The 22039-nt window shown below is 33.0% G+C and overlaps 4 protein-coding genes across 4 annotated transcripts; 2 read left to right on the forward strand and 2 right to left on the reverse strand.

Moving 5' to 3' along the window:
• Positions 1-5764, forward strand: LOC128179282 (uncharacterized). The gene is made up of 5 exons (XM_052846669.1): positions 1-331; positions 2287-2471; positions 4019-4179; positions 5313-5500; positions 5635-5764. Exons 1-5 carry the CDS (start codon positions 1-3, stop codon positions 5679-5681), a joined length of 912 nt encoding a protein of 303 aa, XP_052702629.1. The 3' UTR covers positions 5682-5764.
• An 807-nt stretch (positions 5765-6571) lies between these two features.
• LOC128179643 (uncharacterized) lies at positions 6572-6986 on the forward strand. The gene has a single exon (XM_052847145.1). The coding sequence runs from the start codon at positions 6600-6602 to the stop codon at positions 6984-6986; it is 387 nt and encodes a 128-aa protein (XP_052703105.1). The 5' UTR covers positions 6572-6599.
• Positions 6987-13625: 6639 nt separating this feature from the next.
• Positions 13626-15568, reverse strand: LOC128182274 (uncharacterized). Its single transcript, XM_052850862.1, has 3 exons — positions 15194-15568; positions 13739-14220; positions 13626-13639 (listed from the first exon to the last, which is right to left on the reverse strand). The coding sequence occupies exons 1-3, from the start codon at positions 15541-15543 to the stop codon at positions 13626-13628; spliced, it is 846 nt and encodes a 281-aa protein (XP_052706822.1). The 5' UTR covers positions 15544-15568.
• A 3431-nt stretch (positions 15569-18999) lies between these two features.
• On the reverse strand, positions 19000-20898 carry LOC128181537 (ctenidin-3-like). The gene is made up of 3 exons (XM_052849973.1): positions 20753-20898; positions 19255-19815; positions 19000-19106 (listed from the first exon to the last, which is right to left on the reverse strand). Exons 1-3 carry the CDS (start codon positions 20781-20783, stop codon positions 19087-19089), a joined length of 612 nt encoding a protein of 203 aa, XP_052705933.1. The 5' UTR covers positions 20784-20898; the 3' UTR covers positions 19000-19086.
• Between the last annotated feature and the right edge of the window lie 1141 nt (positions 20899-22039).

Below are 22039 nucleotides of genomic sequence, written 5' to 3' on the forward strand. Positions count from 1 at the left end.
ATGGTTCTTAGTCAGTCTACTATTTATAAAGGAAAGCGCTTATTTCTTTTCCTATTAAGTTTAGTTACTTTCCCCAAACCCTGCATTTTATTACAAGAGGATGGATACTTCTTACAGCTGAGTCGACTTCGCCTAAGAAGCCCTCATCAGCTGTCGTTTTCCTTGTTCAAGGAGACCCAGTGCTGTTTGAGATGCCTTCAATACACAGGTTGCAAAAGTGTAAACTTTGACATGCGGGATGGAAGGTGTGAAATAAACTTTTTCGGACCCCAAAGTCACGGGGTCAAAACGGAAGTTAATCAATCATGGGTTTTATATTACAAACCCAATGGTAAGTAGCGTGTTATCTTTAACGTGGTTTTAGTTTTTTCTTTAATTGTAATGCTAAAGTGACCCTCACTTTTGATAAATATTTTTATATTTAATGTCCCGGAAATTTTGGTGTAAATTGAGACGTCACCATCAAGAAATATTATAAAAAAATATGAAAAATATAGCTTTAAATAAATGAGCTACGCAATTAGTCATTTTAATAGGTGTCATCTGTCATCTAAAAATTATATATGTTAGGTGGCGCCGGAGTATTGCAAGCTAATGATTGACAAATATCTTTTTAAGGGTTGATCCAAAAGTAATGTCATACAATGATCGTACTACACATGGTATTTCAAAAAAATGATTATCAAAATTTGAAGAATCACATTATAGTTATCTAGTTTTATTATTTAAGTTTGTTTAGTAGTAAAAGTGATATGAATGTCCTCAAAATATATTAGTAAATCAACGTTTTGTTTGAGGTTTTATTGTAAATTACACCTTTAAATTTTGATGAAACCTCATACAATAGGGACTTTGGAATTAAAATTATATATGTTAGATGGCGCCGGAGTATTACAAACCAATGATTGACAAATATTTGTTAAGGGTTGATCCTAAAGTAATGTCAAACAATGATTCGTACTACATATGGTATAAAATTTTGACTAATCACATCATAGTTATCTAGATATCTAGTTTAAGTTTGTTTAGTAATAAAAGTGTTATAAATGTCCTAAACTTTATAAACATGTTATATTGACGCGATATATTAGTAAATCAACGTTTTGTTTGTGGTTTTCTTTTAAATGACACCTTTAAACTTTGATAAAACATCATACCATAGGGACTTTGAAAACAAATATAGCAAGTACGCTATTAATTTTCATAACAGTAGTTGTTTATAATGGTTACTACACGGTGATTTTCATATCATATGTCAAAGAACAAAAAGGTCAGAGATGCAAAAAAGATGCAATACATTATTTTCTTGTTTGGATAAATCGTTAGAAAATGTATTGGAAATTGATGTCTGGAAAAAAATTTCCGGCAGATGGCGACGATACTTGTATAGAAGTAATTTATGTTATGCATTAAAATGAATTAAATTAGGTAAATGTTTTCACAGAACGAATTGTTGTTGCTTTACGCCGATTTTGCGTGATTTTGCGCATTCGTTACATTTGTTTTTTGAACAAAGACATTAATTTATATGCAAAACAGTAATGATAAATGCCCTTGTTTATCTAGAATGCTGATTAAGTAGATGTTAATACTGGCTATACGTATGGCCTTACCAATTTCAGTTGAGCGTAAACGAAGGTTGATCCGAAAGTAGTGTCACATATGCAAATAAGTCTGTTATAGCAACACAGATTTGTTCTTGAATGATACTTTATCAAACTTTTGTAAAAATTCATGGTCAGGGTTTGGTAAAGTTGAAACCAAATGATTCATTTTGGGTGAAATTAAAGTTTTTAGTACAACTATTCTTATAATTGGAGTTAATTTCCTTAAGTTTTATTGTCTCATTGTTTGTATAATGTCCAATATTTTACTTTTGTAATTAAGTTCTGACATTTACATTAACTTAAAATTTAGTACCTAATAGATCAAAAATTGTATTATCCCTGGTCAGTTTCCATTAAAAACATCTTTTGTTGTTTTTTCTGATATAAAAATGTGAAACTAGACATCAGTTGATGACATATAATTATGTTTAATGTTATCTTATTAACATAATTTTGAGATAAAATAACAATTTTGATTTTGCAAATATTTTCATCCTTTTTTAAAATCACAACGCCCGAAAATTGTTTTGTGACATTACTTTTTGACCAACTCCTCCTGTGTGCTATTTGTAGAAAAATGTTATTTTTCTCTTGATATAAGATAAAAGGGACACAAAAAAGCACAAAGAACAACTTTTACACATAATGCCACATCAGATAAATTTGTTAATTTCTTTAGCCGAGGATAGGGAGCTAATGCTTCGCGCAACTGCCGGAAATGGAATCAGCGTCAGAGACACATGGTTAGGAACAACCAAACCACCTCCTGCCGAAGACGCGTGTATCTCTATGGCAACTGGAGCTTGCTCTACACACTATCGGAATCCAAAGATCGATCTGTGGAACACTCTTCCTATAGTTCAGGTTCATGATTTGATTTAAAACGTTATTTTAAAATTTGACTAAAGGCCTAAAGTTGAAGCTGGTTTTCTTCAAAGAATTTAGTGGCTAAAACTTGTAGAATGTTGACAAGATGAACATTTTTGTATATTTGAATCACGCGGGATTGGCGGAGGGGGTTCCAATAATTTACAATATGAAGCATTGCCAGTCATTTAACTCAATGTTAACTGAAATGTCTGGACAGGTGAATAACTGACTGAGATACAACATTCAGTCACATGTCAGTTAATTTTCTGCTACATTATAATTACCTTTAAGTTGAATAAAATATTTTTATTAAGTTCATCTTATTAAGAAATGAATGGGAAGCAATTACTTATGAAATTAACATGAAGGCAAAAAAGCAAAAAGGTATAGAGAATGTTTTTATTTATATCATAACTCCTGAAATGTAGAAAAGCCATATTTAGGATCTAGTTTTACGTATAAAAGCTCTTCCGATTAACGATTTCCGATCCTCAGCCAGGTTCGATAGCTTAACCGGATCTTTTTTTTTTCATTCGTACCATAAATCTGCCTTTTATATTGACAAATCTAATTTTTCTTCTAGCGCTAGTATTATGGTAAATTACTGAACAAAATGCTTGGCTTAGTGGATCCACGGAGATCTACATTATATAGATGTAGGTAAGTAGGTTCGAGCCGCCGATCGCGATGGACCGTTATTGCCTTTTTTGTATCTCAACTTCTATACTTATTCCATTATATCCATCAAAATTAAAATATGCAATACATATGTAAAATACATGAATACCAAAAAAATTAATTTTTTTTAAATTTGAAAATTTGAAGGAAAAGTAAGATTTTTATGATGAGATAATACTTTTAGGCCGAGGATCGGAGAATTTTGCAGGATGGATTCAGTATATGGCTTTGATCAATGAATTCCATTTAAATGTTGTGTAAACAGGTTTAAGTTATATTGAGCAAATATATGTCAAATAGTCATGCAGAAAAGCTTTATAGAAAATGAATTCATATGATATGTATATCAATAATATTTATAGAGGATGTAAAAGAGACTAATGAATAAAAGTCAGTGGTAACCTAGATCAATGGTTGTGACTAATGGATCCTTTTTAGTCCCCTACCGGTTTTCACCGGAGGGGACTATAGCTTTCCTCTGCGTCCGTCAGTCCGTCCGTCCGTCTGTCTGTCCGTCCGTCCGTCTGTCTGTCCGTCCGTCTGTCTGTCCCACTTCAGTTTTCCACACTTTTTTTCTTTTTGCGTTTGAGGAATAATATGAAATTTGCTGAACAGCTTCAAAATGTCAAACTACAGATCAAGTTTACACTTTTGTAGCTTCTGTTTGACATATATTCGAGAAAATTAATTTTTTACATTCCAATTTTTTAATGTTCGGGTTCGATATTCTGCATAACAGTGCATTTTTTCACAATTTCCACAAACCGGTAGGGGACGTGTATTGCTTATGCAATACTCTCAGAATGCTTGTTTTTAGTTGCCTCTTAGTCATTAATAATTGCGCCTGTTTGCATGGGTTTTAGGTTTTCTTGGAGCTATATAAAGAAGGATCACTGGTCATGTTTATGACATTCAATGGCACAGCCTCCAACATAGAGAATTGGATGTCTCCCTCAAGACTTCTGTCGAGCAGTTGGACAAAACTTTCTTTGGATGCACATTTCACGTACTTTTCTCTTACAGGGTATATACAGGTTTAACCCATAATCTTACATTCTAATATTCATCGTACAACCGAACATCCTAACAAAAGAAGTATAACATGTAAATATGAGGATATAAGAATATATATATATATATATATATATATATATATATATATATATAATTATATATACATATCCACTTTTGTTCTAGGGTTAACCCATTCTATTTATTTTTAATAATTGAAAGGGCAGAGTCATAAACTAGAACAAAATTTACTAGTTTTTGGTCTAAAGAACTATATATGATAAGAGTTAAATTTGGCCCCCATAATTTGCCATTTTTTAAGTGTTTCGGGTAAAATAAAATGTTAACTAATTTTTTAGAAGACTTGTTATAAAATATATTTTTCATCTATTTATTTGATTTATTTGCACTCACTGGCAGTATATGACGTCAGAAGTGACGCCATTTCTATAATTCAATCAAAATCAGCCAACAATTGACATTTTAATTATCTATTTACGAATGGGAAATATAGAGCGCATGCTTGAACAAGGAAAAATTTTTCGTCACTTATTAGTCTTGGCTAGATACATCTCCAATTAAAATATTTTATTTGTTCAAGAATGCGCTCTATGTTTTCGGAAGGAAAAACTGCTTGAAAACAAGCTGTTTTACGCTAAAAATGCAAAAAATGGCGGGAAAAGGTTGTCTTTACAATGTCATATTTCTTAATTGTGGGCACTTGAACCAAAATGAATATTATGTAAACACATCACATACATATCCGTACTAGGAAAACAAAGAATGATAGTAAAATGATGATGTTCATTTTAGGGGGCCATTTTAGGCCCTTATTATATATAGTCCTTTCATCGGAAATGCGTCAATCATTACAATAAAACAATTCAAGCTTAAAACATAATCAGAATGTGTCATTTTCTACATTCTTATTTGAAAAAAAGAGGCCGCTGACATAATTATGTAAAGGGATCACATTATTTGTAAAATTGGGTAAATCTTAGGGAGGAGACGCATGTTATTTGTACGATTTAAGAGTATTATAACAGCTTACAATTCATTGTAGTTTTTGCGAAGTGAAAGTGATTATATGTTTTTGCAAAAAATGACCGGATGTAGTCTTAAGAAACAATACGCTCTTTGTTTAAGCGACTCCTACTGCTCCTGTGTGTTTCTGATACAGCAGAGTTATGGGGAGTGTGTCAAGGACACTGGATGGTTCGTTGTCCTTGACCCGATCTTAACGCCTCCAGATTGCTGTAAATGGAGCGACCTTCCCGAAAAACCAAAGTTTGTTTATTCGATGGATGACAACATGACAACGTTCCAAGACGGACGTAAGAATTACATATTGATACATACATCCAAATCTGCTTTTTATTTGCGAGCAATTAGAAATGAAAGTGATTCAGATGAATATGATTGACAAATGTAATACTAGGTTTTCTGATTTGTGTTTGTTCTATTTTAGATGTTGGTTTTGCTGATGTTTTGGCTTTGTATGTCAAATACGAATAAACAGTTAACATTTCTTACCACAATAGCAAAATGAGCCGTTTCTTAAACGATGGACTTTTTAGCAAAATGAGCCGTTTCTTAAACGATGGAAATTTTGTAGTCTTGTATAAATCTTGAGATTCTAATAAAAAGATAAAGTTTTATTTCAGAATTTTTTAGAAATTGTAAAAATGTTTTATGTCCTATGCTAAATTCAACTACCCCTACCACAATTCCGACTGTATGGTATTATGCTCTATAGCTGAGGAATCTTCGTTACATTAATACACAAAGGTGACAATTAAGCAGTGTTTAATTGAATCACACACCACTTCCGTCTTAACCTAATCTCGTTTTGAAATTAAAATTAATAGGGACTGAACAATACATTAATAAAGTGAAGTTATTTCAATATGTAGTTATCCTTAAAAAATATCAACATGCAGTTTTCAATAAATCGTATGAACCTATGCAAAGTTTAACGTTGACATTATTGTTTCGCGACCTTGTTTGCAACGATTATTAGGTTATTGAACTTTCGATGATTGATCATTAACCGAGTAACTGTTATGTAATCCACTTTTACAAGTTGTACAATCGAAAAACGAGGTGGTTAAAACATATTCGGACAACTGTTGTACAACTGCACTTTCATCATTTCCTACGATCCTGCTGGCACCAGACAATGAATGCAACTTTTGTCGGTGCATATAAATCAATTCTTAGGCGTGCGTATCTCCAGTGTCCATCATTCTCTAAGCGGTGAGTAGATGTGCGTTTTATTCTAGACTTGTGTCTTTTCATTGAATGCTGTCAACAGCTTGTTTCATTCCATATTTATATTTGATATTTAGATCTGTAAAATTGGGTATAAAAACTATCAGAATCTTTTATTTTAATTTCTAGATTTGTGAAATCGAGTATTAAAGTTTCTTCAAAATGAAGGACCTACTTCTCGTTAGTCTTCTCCTTGGCATTGCCTCTGCCACCTTTCCTGGTTCTTACTATGGAGGTCCCGGCTATGTGCAGTCCCTACCCCCAAGAATCACCTCTCTCACTATGACCTTTCCCCACGGAAACCCTTTCAGACCAGGCGAGAACTACGTGGATCTGGGAAGAACCGGGCCCTACTATCTTGGTAACAGTCACAGAGGATACACCATCTATCCAACATACGGAATCAGTAATACGTATAACAGGCTGTTTGGTAGTGGGTCTCCTTTTGGGTTAATTGGGGGCAATAATTATGGAGGTTATCCCTTTGGAGGCTATCCGACGGGAAATATCGGAGGTGGTCTTTTAGGGAGACCTTTTGGACGTAAGTAAAATGACAAAAATCAATATTTGGATGGAAGGGATTTTTTTTGCAAACTTAATATTGCTTATTTACTTTAATGTATGGTGACCATCTAAGTTTGTTATTATAATCTATGATTTTTTAAGAGTACTGAAGTTGTTTGTTTTCAATTTGTTTCAGATAAACGGCATGGTTGAATTTTTTAAAAATGATTTGAATAAACGTTTAAAAACTAATTTAGTTTTAGTGTTTCTGCATTTTAATTGACATACTCTAATATGGTGTTTTTGCCAAAAAAAATTATCATAATTTTGAAAATAATGAGCCAATGTTTTATTTAAAGATTTGCGCAAATTCAAATATTCACATTTATTCTTAAGCAACGGATCCACTACAAATGTTTGACGGAAAATTGGAACATTAACAGAAGTTCCAAGACATACTTAAACAACGTTTTACCTTTCAATAAATAAGAAGTAATAAACTGAAACACAACATCCCCTTTAACTTTTTTTTGTTAAGAAAAATAAACAGGTTGAATAAAACACTAATATAAATAATAAGTTTCAAATTAATATTAAACCTTAAAATACAGAGGATTCCTTATCAATTGCGAGGAATAAATATCCGCGTAAAATCCCAAAAAGCGGCCCTCGAGTACTTTAAAATTGCGCTTGTATTTTTAAGACAGAAAATATTAACGAAAAGATTGATGCTCGTGATTATGTGTCCGCGATTTGATTCAATAAGCGGAATTGTGGAATTTAAAACTCGAGTAAAATGATGAATTTACAGGAAATGATAGGCATGGTGACCCTTTGTACGAAGTTTTTTTCTATCAAATAAATCAACATACGTTGACAATCAATTTAATTATATCAACAAGCAACATAACATTTGATTACAATCAAATCAAAATTGTCTAAAATCCAAAAAAAAAAAACCAATTATCGCCCACATGCGACTTCAAACATGGTAGATGCTGCTTATTTTACGTGGACATGCGAGAAAAATATGTTTACAAGTAACTTATTTATGTTTACATACGTGTACAACTTATTCCTGTTTGCATGCAACTTAATTATGTTGACTTGCAACTTTATGATATCATGCAAATTCGTGATATTGACTTGCGTGATCAGTATGTCGACATGCATCTTGTTGACATAGGTAAGTTGCATGTCAACATATCTATTTCGCATGTCTACATAAACAAGTAGCAATAAGCATGTTGGAAATCACATGCGGGCAATATTTGATGTTTTTAGGGCATTTTTAATTTCATATGAATGCAAAATTTCTTGCATGTCAACATAATTGTTGTGCATTATGGCATAACTATAGGCGTTTGAAGGGGTAAAAAAAAACGGTAATGCCTTAACTTTCTATGAAAATACACATTTATTGATGACGTAGAGACTTGCGCGCTATCTAGCGTCAATCCAGTGAATAATTGTTGGTTTTACATCGGTGTCTGTTGATTATGCAGACGAGTCTGTTAATTTTGTTTTAAGCTTGTCTGTTTCGTATTTCAATATGTTTTTAAAAATTAGTTGTCCCTTTCGCATTAACTTTTTTTTAACCCATTCCGCTGCTCATACATATAACTATCTTGTCTGTAAACATATTTATCTTGTATTTCGTTATATTTAGTAGAAAAACAACTTTCGTCCAAAGTGCAGAAGTATGCCAACTCCCAAAAAACAATAAAGCACAAGTAATGCACGTTTTTAAGCTTTACGTAAGAATAATAGGGTTAATTATTTGTCAACTGATGAACACATGCGGGATTGTTTGACCTCACATAATCCTTATCTTTGAATATCCAACTGTAATATATATTTATTTAAATGCCGAATTGCCGTCATGTATTGAACGTTTTTTAGGTTTACTTACAATTTATGAGGAGGTTAGATCAAATATTTGACGACTATTGTACAGCTGCGCATATTTTTTACCTTCCGTGTTCCTTGTGTCGTTAAAATGTGTCACTAAAATGCGAATGCAACTCGCAACGGTACCATATAAATCAATTCTGAAACGTGCGTATCTCCAGTGCCAATAATTCTCTAAGCGGTGAGTAGATGTGTGTTTTATTCTTGACTTGGGTCTTTCTCATTGATTGCTGCCAACAGCTTGTTTCATTCCATATTTATATTTGATATTTAGATCGGTAAAATTGGGTATAAAAACTATCAGAATGAGTGGCCTACTTTCCGTGAGTCTCCTCTTTGGATTTGTTTGTTCCATCTTCCCTGGTTTTTGCTACGATGGTCACGTGTGGTCCATTTATCCAACATACGGAATCAGTAATACGTATAACAGGCTGTTTGATGGTGGGTCTCTCTTTGGTGGATTGACCAGTGGAAGCGTAGGTTTAATTGGCAATAAATATGAAGGTTATCCTTTTAGAGGCCATCCTACGGGAAACGTCGGAGGTGGTCTTTTAGGAGGACCCCATGGACGTAAGTATACAGGCAACCTTAAAGTAGATCCAGTTTTCTGTGATGTCATACTTTATTGTAAAACTTTGAATTCTTTAAAATTTGTGCAAGATAGTGTTATCAATTTTATGTGAATATAATCACATGGATGTAATTAGAATACTGTTAAGTTCAAGATATATTTGCAGCTTAATTCTATCCTAAATTTACAATTTTTTATACATTTCATCTATGCTAAGGGGAAATAACTCTTTTTCTGACTTTTCTCTCAGTTGTATGTCTAAATGCTATAATTTTTCTAATCCCAACAACCAATTTTAAAATGTGTTTGTAGTTTTAGTTTTCTAACACAGTTAACAATAAAATTAGAAAAGATAAACAAGTTTCTGCCTACAAAGATTTTACTTTTTAACAAAAAAGTCCGGTTTTCTGATCCTAAAATACGCTTTAGGTCATGTTTATCTGACATCTCAAGAAGTGTGATTTCATGTATATTTTTTCTAATAATTGATGAAATTTAAGTTTATTTAGTTGTATTCAGTTATGATTTCAACTTTCATCAGAGAATTGTACGAGTATGGAGTTACTTATATTAATCATAATTTGGATAGAAAGGATTGGTCTAGGGTATATATAAACTTGCAATTGCTTATTTTTCATGCTAAGTACTTTAGTTTATTAATTATAATATATGCCTACTATATTGTACTAAATTTGTACTAAAACTTTTTTTCCTTTTTTTTTTAGATTATTGGAGGGCATGAATCGTTTCTACGAATAATTGTATAAAAACGTTTAAAAATAAATCTAGTCTTAATATTTTCTGCATCGTAATTGGTATACTCTACTTCAATGTTTTCAACAATACGATTTATGATGGTTTTAAAGCTGCTTGGTCCGATTTTTCGTTATTACAGTATTTAATTTTTTTTTCTATACAAACCATTCATTTTAGAAAGTTATGCACTTTCTCCTATTTACACCAGCAGAATCAGTCTCCTTTCAAAGTTAGAAATATTCAAAGTAAATAAAAATCATTTCTTTTTGGGCAAACGAAAAAACAAACCAAAATGCATCACGGGAATGTTTAGAAAAGGAAACCGTTTGGTTTCGTCCCCCGAATAATTGGGTTATTCAACCCGCATGCTATTCATCGATTGTAAAGAAAGCAAACTTCAGATATATTTGCGAACAAAACGTTCTCATGTTTATTTGTAATTTGTCTGATCATTTCGACCTTTATTGAAAGCGATTTCAAAGTCGTAATACAACCATAGACGTCTCGTCGTCAGGGGTGAACTTTAACATGAGGCGAAATAACGAGGTACCCTTTTATGTCGTTTGTTTTGTTAGCAAATGTACGTATTTTTCTTCTTTGAAATTTGGCTTAAATGACTAGGAAAACTACTGCAATGCCTATTATTATACATATACTTAGCATAACCATCGTTTAAAAGCGTGCATAAAATTTAATATAAAATCGGACCAAGCAGCTTAAATTTAAATGTATGGAGCCATTTTTCTATCGAACAAGTGGTACAAATTCAAATAATCAACTATATTCTTACGCAAAACATCCTCCACAAACATTTGCATTTACAATATGTTTGGTCATGTCCTCGCGTGGTAGTGTGTGAAATTATTTCCTGATGTTTTTGCTTGTATATCAAATACGTATAGGCAGTAGAACGTTTCGTCATCCAAACAAAGTGTGCAAATTTTTAAAAGAAGGACTTTTAAGACAATAGTTTGCAGTCGTGTATGCATCATGGTATTCTATTTAAAAGGTAAAGCTTATCTTAGTATATCTTGGAAATTGGTTCAAGTTCTAATACTTGCGTCAAACTAAATTACCAGTACGACACTTCTGATTAGATTTTCTAAAGCTTCTTTTCATTAAAGCGCTAAGCATAGCTCAACGCTTTATTGTCGTTAGACTTCTATTTCCGGTGCAAGGAATAACTGCCCTCTATGGGCAGAAATATAATCATTTAAACTGGTTAGAGTTATAGGGAACCAGTTATCTGGGTGACGGAAATGGCCGAGTAGATACGATTGGCTTGCGGGGCTTACGTACATCAGCACGGGATGCTACGCAGTGATGAAAAAATATAGTGCGTATTCAGAAGCTAAAATATAGAAAAATAAAATCGATTCTTTGCAAGAATATGTCAAAAACTGTGATAAATTACTGTTCAAAAGGTATAATTTGTGATTTTAACATATCTTTTTTCAGGCAAGTATCCATAAACAAGTCGTGTTCAGCTTTAATTCACATCATCTTCAGAAAGTAACATATATTTAAAGAAATCTGGCCTTCGATACTTTAAATTGATATTCATTAAACATAAACCAAAATTTCAATAAGGCTCATTTCCGCCTACGCTTGCACACAGTAAATTTTCTTTGAACCAAGCTAGGTTAGCGCTTTTCAGTACTTTGATTTTTTTTATTTCATTGGTTGGTAAATTGAAACACCACTACGCCTTTATTTCTTTATTTCCTTTTTTACCGTTAAAAACAATAAACGGGTTTTACAAAACATTAACACAAATAATAAATTCCAAATGAAGATGCAATCCTTAAAATTATTAATAGGCACCTCCCAACAAGCAAATCAAACATAAACATGGTCGGACATCGACGCCATGGTTTTGCAACATCAATCATCAATAATAACTAGGCTATATAAATTCAGATGGTGGATCCTTTACCTTTTGCCGTTAAATAGTGCATGTTTTAAGTTGTTCGGACGAATAATGAGGAAGTTAAATAAAGCATTTAACAACTAATATACAACTTCACGTTTTGTTTAACCTCCAGTTAACCTAATGTCACCTAACAGCAAATGCAACTCGTATTGGTGCCCTATAAATTGAATCTGACGCGCTTATATCATCATTTTCTTAAAATTCAGTAAGTGTGTGTCTAATTAAAGATTGTTGTCTTTCACGATGCTTGAACTGCTAACGAATTGTATTAGGCCTTTTTCAATTTATAGATCTATAATTGTAGATAAGGTACTTGTTCAGTATAAAGGTCTTTCCTTATGTCTCCTCCATGGCCATGCTTAATGTACATTTCATGGTCCATTCAAACTAGCTGAGTACTTTATTGATTTTGGAAGAACTGGGCCCTACTATCTTGATTTCAGATAATACATCATCTATCCAACGTACGGAATCAGTTATTCGTATAACAGGCTGTTTGGTGCTAGGTCTCTTACTGGATTGACTACTGGATGCCAAGAGTTAATTAGGGGCAATAACTATGGAAATTATCCTTTTAAAAGACTATCCAACAGAAATTATCAGAGGTGTTCTTTTTTGGGGAGGAGGGGGGGGGGGGCTTTTGAATGATTCCCTGTGGAGGCAGAATTGTTATTATAATGATTCATAAATTTATCAATCGGTATGTATATAAATGAATAAATAATACATGTAGACTTGTTTTTATTGATTATTACATCTTTGATTTAAATTATTTGAAGGGTAGGATTAAATGCGTATGCTGATGAACTTTTAAACTTGACACTGTTTATTCGTATTGATGGTGATTACTGTATACAAGGCAATCTTTGTCCCTGTTTTATATTCGTCCATTCCCCCTCGTTGTCAGCGGCCGAATTTAGGACTGAGAGAATTCTAAATAATTTTTTTAATAACTGTTAATTAGAACGAGTATTTCTTTCTTTCTGTGCGTTGGGGAATTCAAGATGGAGCAAACCCGCTTGCATGTGTAGATCGGCGAAAACAACACTGGCGAATATAACCTTCTCTACATTATCTTCTTGGTGTTTTTTTTTAATTTAATGATCCATGCCTACTGAAAAGTAATGGAATACTTTAATTTTATTTGTTTGACAAACTAGTATACACAGTACCTATGAGTGTAAAATGAAAACATTCATACAAATTTTATTTCATTTTTATCAAAATCACATAATAGAGGATAAAGAGTCGACATAAATAAAAGAGCTCGTTACGAGTATATTTGTTTCTTGATAAATATTTCTTTCCCAATACACTGTATATAAATGTTAATTTTTATAGTGTTGATTCATGTTTTTAAAATGTCAAGAGTGCGTCAAATTTTATGGTTATGATTAATAGCATATTCATTGTTGAGTATGTTAGTTTGGATTAAGTTTATTTTGTTAATCTTCAGATGTTAGTCAGAATGGTATCCTTCCTCGGCTTGTGGACGGCGACCAATCAAAACATTTTAACCGGGAAAACCTGGAAAAAATGAAAAGAAAGGAACTTAGAAGGATGGTCCCATTAAACAACAAGTAGTTTATTTTAATTTGATATATGACATACGCATGTTAAATATACCTGTGTTTTGACTCTCTGTCATTAACGTTGATCCTCCGAATAACCCAGGGTCTGGTGATACAAGAGGTGACGTCAGAACGTCTACGCCATTGTTAATGGCCGGGGTACTGCTGCTCACTGTTGAACCAAACCCGTGCAAGAGAGCAGATGTTATATCATCAATTGCGGCTCTCAAATTGCCTGTCCCAATTCTATTGTTCACGGTAGAACCAGGAAAATTGTCAGTAAATTGTCTGTCTGAAAAGGTTTCTCCAAGCCCGAAATTGTGACTGTTGACACGGTTCTCAGGTGCGAGAGAAGATCCGAGGATACCGGAACTAAGGGAATTTCCAGTGAAACGATTGTTAAAGGTAAATCCCAAAGGTGGTGCCATGTGGCTAGTTTCATGGAATGAGTTTAAAAAACCAGAAGGGGCAATCGGATTGTTTCCAAAACTGCCTGTCTGAGTCAATTCACGGATTTCTGTTCCACCAAAACTAGTGCTGAAAATTTACATAGAGATATAAAATCAGTTTTAAAGCAATTTGATCTGTATTTTTTCTCTGCAGGATTTAACAAGTGCTTTTCAATAATTTTTGCATGCTACATTATCATTTATGATTCAATTTAATTAGAAGAAAGATATATATATATATATATATATATATATATATATATATATATATATATATATATATATATATATATATATATATATATATATATATATATATATATACACACACACAACGGAATATATAGCAAACAATGTTTGTACGAGACGAGAATTCATAAAATTAAATATAACTTTACTTAATTCAGAGCCTTTTTTAAAATTCCTTTTTCCAAAACTTCACTGAACTTAACCCATAATATTTTTTCATCGAAAATGTTATTCACAATTTGCAATAAAAATGTGCGACATACTAAATTGAAAGAAATATATGTATTGCTTTATTAATAAAAATTGAACTCTTACCTTAATCAAAATGTTAATGTTTTTTAAATGAAACATACACCCACCCAGTAAATTCAATTTTCAACATGACGGTATTCATCAAACTATTTCCTATGATCTTACACAAAAGAATATATATGCATATGTTCTTGAATTTTATACATGTTCAATCACATTTCTAGAGAACTTCCAACTAGTGTTCAAGATCGAGTACCTGTGACTCTGTAACACGAAACTTACATACTCTCTCTCTCTCTCTCTCTCTCTCTCTCTCTCTCTCTCTCTCTCTCTCTCTCTCTCTCTCTCTCTCTCTCATTGAATAAATAGAATTCCATAAAAATTGAACTCTCACTTTAATCAAAATGTTAATGTTTTTTTTAAAATGAAACATAGAGTTTTAAAATTCTCTGCTTCATAAATTTATTTTGATTCATTGTATTCACCAAACTATTTACTATAATCTTACACAAAAGGAGCAAACGTTTTATCAAAAAAAATATGCACCTATTTTTTTTTACCTAAAAGATCCACCACCGAAATTGTTTGTATCAGCGAGTGGCATTCTGGCCACTTGAGTAGAAATTCCTTGAGAGTAAGGAAAGAAGCTATCGTAGAAGGACCCAGGCTGGGCAACAGCATACGAGTTGTGGTTTATCCCTGGAGATGAAAAATCAGTAAGAGATCCAACACCTAATGAAAATCCATTAAAGGAAGTTTCTGGAGAGTATCCGAATCCCACATCACTACTGTGGGTTCCGAGTTGTTCTGAAAATTGGCCAGAAATGGTGTTGGTATGCTCTCCTAGCAAAGCATTGCATGAACAAAGAACACACAGCAAGAAAACCCGAGTACCTCCCAAACAACTCATCCTTTATGGTAGAAATCTAACACACTGCGTTTATTCAATTTATACCGAATGTGGTGTGGTTAGGTTATAATCTATCTGTCTATAGATATAGATAGTCGGCTATTTTTTTTAATGTCCCGTGTTCTTTTTTTTATATATATTGTAATCAGCTCTTCTGTAATTAATTAAGAATAAGAGCAGGATAGGTTTTGGTTAATGTGATCAAGAGAACTGGTTTTTGCCGGGGGTTTCTTTGGATAATTTTCTTCTATCAGGAAAAAATAATACAAGTCGTTTGGCTGATGTTTTGGGTGTTTTTGTACTTGCGTTTTCGTGTTAATTAACAAATTTAATGGTTGCGTTATTAATCACTGGTCATAATGAGAATTTAACATCTAAAAACTGAGTATAGCTCGAGCTTGAAAGAGTTTTTATGGTTGGTTTTTTTTTTTTTTTTTTTTTTTTGGTTGTTTTGTTTTTTTATTTGTATTTTGGCATTTAAGATTATTGGATTTCAAAATGTTAATCTGTTATAAGTTGTATAGTGCACCTATCTAGAGTGGTATTTTAGGCAGTCCATACATACCCCCTTCATCCCCCACACCCTAAAAAGTTCAGACCTTTAGATTTTTTTATTATGATTACCAAAAATAAGCCTTGGACTCAACACTGCTACCCGCTACAAACAAAAAATCCTTCAAAGGGATTCCTGGATATTCGCATGACTAGAAGCTAATTTACTTGTTTGTAATTATTGCTTGAACGTACAATTGGCAAAGAAATATTTTAAAGTACTTGAATTCAATTGTTATTATTTCCTGAATGTAAATTATGGGTGCGTTTTAATATGAATAAAATTATTGAAAAATGTATTTTGTTTTAGCTATCCAAAATCTAAAAGATTATACAAACGAGCTTTACTTTACACGATTATGAATGTGTGCTTATAAAAACTTTATTGTTAATTACATATATGGCCTTTCGATCGCCTACAAAATCTGTCTGCCATTAAGGTGGTATAGGACACCTGTAGATATAAATGTGGATAAAAGTATATTAAATAATCAAAATACTTTCATCGATTTAGAATTTTAAAATTTTACAGTCCATGACCAATTTTTTTTTTAATTATTTCGATACTCAAGGGAAGTACGTCATAACATGGAGGTGTCCCATACCACCTTAATTGTAGGGAAGGTTCCTCAACTCTTGCCCTATTCCATTGCAATTATATAAAAGAACAAATTCTCAACCAAAGAAAACTAAGATTTAAAATACTTAGTTATCACCTACATGTAAATAGGTCTTTTTCATTCTGTCATAACATTATTGAAAATTTTCCTGTTGCAATGAAGGTACATTTATAAGAAACAATATTAGTTCATTAAAATGCCCATTTAATATTTTCTATTCGTTACAATTAATGATGGTTATGTTTCGTCAGATTTAAAGGTAAATTGTGTTGGTCGAGGAAGTATGATTTGTATATTAAATTATTAAAAGTCATGTTTGACATTTATGATAATAATCAATTTGGAAAATAAAGAAATGCATAGCAATACTGTTAACGAGTTGTTTTGTGATTATTTGTATTACATGATATATACATTCTACTATGTTTTTCCATAAAGTTTTGTGATCTTTAAATGCGTCCAAATGCAACAACCTAATAAATTTACATGTAATTTACATAAGTACATGTAGTTCCAAAACATTGATTTCTATGTTATCGGTTTAAAAATATATTTCAAACATGTTGTCAAAACACCATTTTTTACAATTATTCAATAAGAAAGTTCATTTTGTTGTCAAAAGCAAAATTTCAAGAGTTATTTTTCATGGATTATATTGTCATGCTCATCTCAACAGTGTATGTGGTAACCAGTTTAAAATGGTTTTTATAAAACAGTTGTTCTTCCTGGTACTAATTTACTCTCTCCGTGATCTGCAATTTGCGTCGATTTATTTCATAGATAATTGATTTCATCGGTGAGCGAATGTAAATATAAGCATCAAATGATAAATCACTGCTGTCAATTGAGCAGAAAAATTATCATAAAGCGCTAACGCGCGTTCTTCAATCTTTCTGCTCACCTGACGGCAGTTATTGACACGACGACATCAAAAATAAATCATTCAATGCTCTACTGGTTATATATGACGAATAATGAACTCTTTGGCAAAAACAATTAATGCCTTAATGGGATTTTCTATTTATTTGTCATTTAATTTAAGAAATGCTTCATTGTACTCAAAGTTGTTGCATAAAAAGCCATGCAGCTCCTTGTATACTAAGTAATCGGACAATTGATTTTAACTCGTACATGTAGTCTAATGAGGAGGATAGCATAATTAATCCGTAAGATTTTATTCTTAAACATTTAACTGTGAGCTCAAAACACAAGTGAGCTTTTCTGATCAAATTTTGTCTGTCGTCCGTCTGTCAGTCTGTCCGTAAATTTTTCACATTTTTAACATCACAACCACTTGGTCAATTTCAAATTCAAAAACGAATTGGCACAAAGCATCCCTTGGCAAAGGGGATTCAAAATTAAGGACCAAGCCTTATGAGAAATTTTCAAAAATCTTCTTCTCAAGAACTATTTTTGGTCAGGAAAGCTAAAAACTGGTGTGGAAGCATTTTCAGGTAGTGTAGATTAAAAATTGTGAAAATCGGGGCTAGGGTGGGGCCACGATGGCGGGGGGGGGGGGTCGAATTCTTTCATAGGAATTTACCACAGTATATCTTTAAAAATCTTCTTCTCAAAAAAACAATCAGCCAGGAAAGCTGTAACTTGTGCGGAGAAGCATCCTAATGCATGGTAGATTCAAGTCACCCGGGGTAGGGTGGGGCCACAACCGGGGGGCACTTTTTTTACATTAGAATATTTAGAGATAAATCTTCGTATAAAAACAATTTCCCTAAAAAAGCTGTAACTGTAGAGAAAGCAACATCAGGAAATGTAGATCTAAATTTGTCAAAATCAAAATCTTGGGGAGTTGGGTGGGTTGAGGATCTAATTTAAAAAGGAAAACATTTTAACTGTTCACAAAAACTTAAATGTTATAATATATGGTTTTACTTATATGCAAGCATTTTGCCATATTGCTGATTCTTTTAAATTGTTTAGACTTTGGCCCTTGGATTATTCTTGGGCCTCACAACGGGTTCAGAGTTTGATGTTGGTTTATATCCCATCTATAAACAATTATTTAGGATCTTTTTGAGAACTGCAATGCTGAACATGTGATATGACTACAAAATCAACCTGATAGAAAAAGGGCTTGGTTATAAACACAAGATTATCCAGGAGGAAATGGAGTTTTCTTTATACAGGATAAACATGTTTTATTCTACATTGTCCTGATATTTTGTATTATGTATATGCTTGGAAAATATGAACAATATCTCTATAAAAGCACCTCATTGTGATATTTTATAACAACTTTCACGTACATGAATCTTGGAGACATAAAACATGTTTACTTTAAAATTTATTTCAGTGGAAATCATATAAATATCAATAAATAAATCTGTGAGTCCTGTGTAAACTTGTTGATTATTTAGTAGACGTTCTTCTTTCCTGAAAAGAGGATAGGAACAATTAAGATTTATCACGACAAATCAAAAAAGACAAATTTTGGCAGTTGATAGGGCTTATACAGAAAACAACGTCGTAAAACTTTTTAAATTTTGGTTTTTTTTTACCATAAATAAGTTACATGAAGTACCTTTGTAGTTTGGTCTGTAACTGGGGTAACCACGGAATCCCCCTCGGATACCGCTAGCATAGATAGAACCGCCACGTGGCCCCACGGCTCCTCCTCTAAATCCGGAATATCCATAGTTAGGTCCATATCCGCCATATCTAGCATATCCTCCAATTCCACCGCCGTATCCTCCGCCAAGCCCTCTACCATATCCTCCGTATCCGCCGCCATATCCGGGAGTGTATCCACCGCCATATCCTCCAATGTTACCTCCCATTGGATATCCAGCACTTCCGTATCCATATCTTACACCGCCAATTCCTCCACGGCCGGAGTAAGGGTTGTAGTACGCACCGCCGATTGCTCCTCTTCCGTATCCGGGACTTCCGTATCCGTATCCTCCGATGACCCCACTTCCGCCGTAAGGTCCCTGGATTCCGATGTATCCTCCTCTGTAGTAGTCATCATCGTCCCAATCGTTGTAGCCGCCCCATCCGCCGCCGTAATACCCAGGGGTCGCTACTGCTACACCCAACAAGCAGCAAAGGAATATGATGGAGGAAGACATTGTGTTCTGCAGTTCTGAAAGATAATTAACCTCGTTGTTATCATGCATATTATAAGTGATTCTTTCCAGTCGAGGTATTAAAATCTACCATCAGATGTATACTAAATTTGTCACACTTATTTGTTCTTACTTATCTCTATTTATTTATCTTTTTTGGTATTTATTCATATTTATATCTATTTGATTCAAATATTCATATCTATTCATCATTTAGTTAATCTATTTATATATTTACATGTATTTATTTATTTATTTATTTGTAACACTATTTCTTTATAATTACTTTTTTAATCAAAGGAATGAAATGTATAACGGCAAATGTTTATCTGGTTATTAACATCGTGTTAATTGTCTTCACGAAGTGTTAATGGCCAAAACCCTGACCAATATATGCTCGGAAATACCGAATGCACAATCATAATCCATTACCAGCGACTAAAAAACGACAATTATTGCATGTCGGAATGTTAATTACACGGCCACAATTAATGCACGACACTGTCCGAACATGACCTTCTTTGTTGTGGTACATGTTTGCCATTGTTTGTACTTATCTAGTATCAAAGATACTAATTTATGATTACGGAAGATATTGAAATAAGATTTTTACCTAATACTGGTTTGATGATTTGTTTTTTTTTTTCTATTTTGACAAGTATGCAAGTTATAAACTGCGTATACATCTTCTATACGGTAATTCCATAGCCGATTTATAATTTATGAATGACTTTTTAAAGAAATATAATATTTCTTAGAATAAAAAAGAAACAAACTCTATCAGTGTATAAACATCAAAAAGTAAAACAAGGTTTTTTCCCTCAAAAGTCGATCGTATTTTTGTTCAATGGAATTATCACCATTAATATATACTGGAATAATTAAATACGGTCTTATCGAAAATATATTTATACTAGAGTTGGTTTCCTATAGAACTGAGTTGTTGGTACGTACCTTTCTTTCCAAGTTCTTTGGCCGTCTGCATAAAGTCCCGGTTTTGGCGCGCTTATATAGAGGGGGTCCGCTTTCGTTCCTTCCCGCGGTAACTTCTGATTGATGGGTAGGTCGTTAGTCTAATGATACAATACACCTGTTTTCTCGGATAAGATGGCGGGTCTCTTTTGACGGGCTCTAAAGTTTTTGACAGTTATATGACCTGCGCCATTATTATCAACAACTCGTAGTACTTAGAGCATAGTGGCCATGTCAGCTGACCGCTAGATTTATGTTGTTACATTATACGATAATTGTTTTTAGAAAGAGTAATGTTTTCTTAATTATTATCTAAATTGTGAAAAATGTAATATCTCTTCTTATAGACGGTACATCTAGAGAACATGCGCAATAATGCATTTTTTATATAATCTAATTAGCTTATCTTGTGTTCTCCACATTTTGTACATGGTATGGGTCATCATTTGGAGAAGGAACAGTGAAAAGAAACGATATGTAAATAAATCATAAGGACGAGGTATACTCGAGAATTGCCGGATTATCAATTTAAAAAAAAGGTTCTAACTACATAATACTAGCCAGCTAGTGATAGGCTGTGCTATACCAATAACATGCAAAGGTAGGCCTATGAAAACAACATCGTCCTTTTTGAACGTGAATCTACGGCATTCAGTTATCCCGTGAGTTTAACGAAGCAGCGTCCAACATTGAAAGCGATTTTTTTTCTAATTTGATAGACAATTATTAAGTTTTTTATGTTTTGAAAGCATTCTAATTTTTTTTTTAATTTTGTTTAATGCATGTACATACGTTTGTGTTACTCAATGCTTGGTGTGTTGTTGTTTTTTGGTTGTTGTTGTTGGTTGGGTTTTTTGTGTTGTTTTTTTAAATGAAAATAAACACGAAAGCCTAAACACGAAGCTTTGTTTACTCATGTTTGCATTTTAGCCGAAAGAAAAAAACTTGTTGGATCATTCAAGGGCAAGACATACATGTAAAGCACACCAATGACAACCTAACGTCATAGCAACAAAATTACAAATCAAACAATCCGGTCAGTCCTGCATCTAGGACGGGGACCAGGCCACGATTTTAATAGCAATGAACTTTAAGAGAACACTGTTGTTCGTAAAATATAAATGGTGATTGAATGCACACTTAAAAAATTGCTGAAGAGTTACGGGGGGGGGGGGGGGGAGGGGGTTATCATCAATATTTCTAATGAACATTGTTTTGTTGAAAGGTTCACTTGATGGATCAATATTTGTTACTTATCAATCAATTTGC

The sequence above is a fragment of the Crassostrea angulata genome, chromosome 4, assembly GCF_025612915.1.
Source record: "Crassostrea angulata isolate pt1a10 chromosome 4, ASM2561291v2, whole genome shotgun sequence".
In the NCBI taxonomy this organism is placed as follows: Eukaryota; Metazoa; Mollusca; class Bivalvia; order Ostreida; family Ostreidae; genus Magallana; species Magallana angulata.

Coding starts and splice junctions, on each gene's coding strand:
- LOC128179282 (XM_052846669.1), top strand. CDS start 1: ATGGTTCTTAGTCAGTCTACTATTTATAAAGGAAAGCGCTTATTTCTT. Junction 332..2,286: donor TTTATATTACAAACCCAATG/GTAAGTAGCGTG, acceptor TAATTTCTTTAG/CCGAGGATAGGGAGCTAATG. Junction 2,472..4,018: donor ACACTCTTCCTATAGTTCAG/GTTCATGATTTG, acceptor CATGGGTTTTAG/GTTTTCTTGGAGCTATATAA.
- LOC128181537 (XM_052849973.1), bottom strand. CDS start 20,783: ATGCAGACGGCCAAAGAACTTGGAAAGAAAG. Junction 19,816..20,752: donor CAAAGAACTTGGAAAGAAAG/GTACGTACCAAC, acceptor ATTATCTTTCAG/AACTGCAGAACACAATGTCT. Junction 19,107..19,254: donor TTACAGACCAAACTACAAAG/GTACTTCATGTA, acceptor TCCTCTTTTCAG/GAAAGAAGAACGTCTACTAA.
- LOC128179643 (XM_052847145.1), top strand. CDS start 6,600: ATGAAGGACCTACTTCTCGTTAGTCTTCTCCTTGGCATTGCCTCTGCC.
- LOC128182274 (XM_052850862.1), bottom strand. CDS start 15,543: ATGAGTTGTTTGGGAGGTACTCGGGTTTTCTTGCTGTGTGTTCTTTGT. Junction 14,221..15,193: donor TTCGGTGGTGGATCTTTTAG/GTAAAAAAAAAT, acceptor GTAAATTTTCAG/CACTAGTTTTGGTGGAACAG.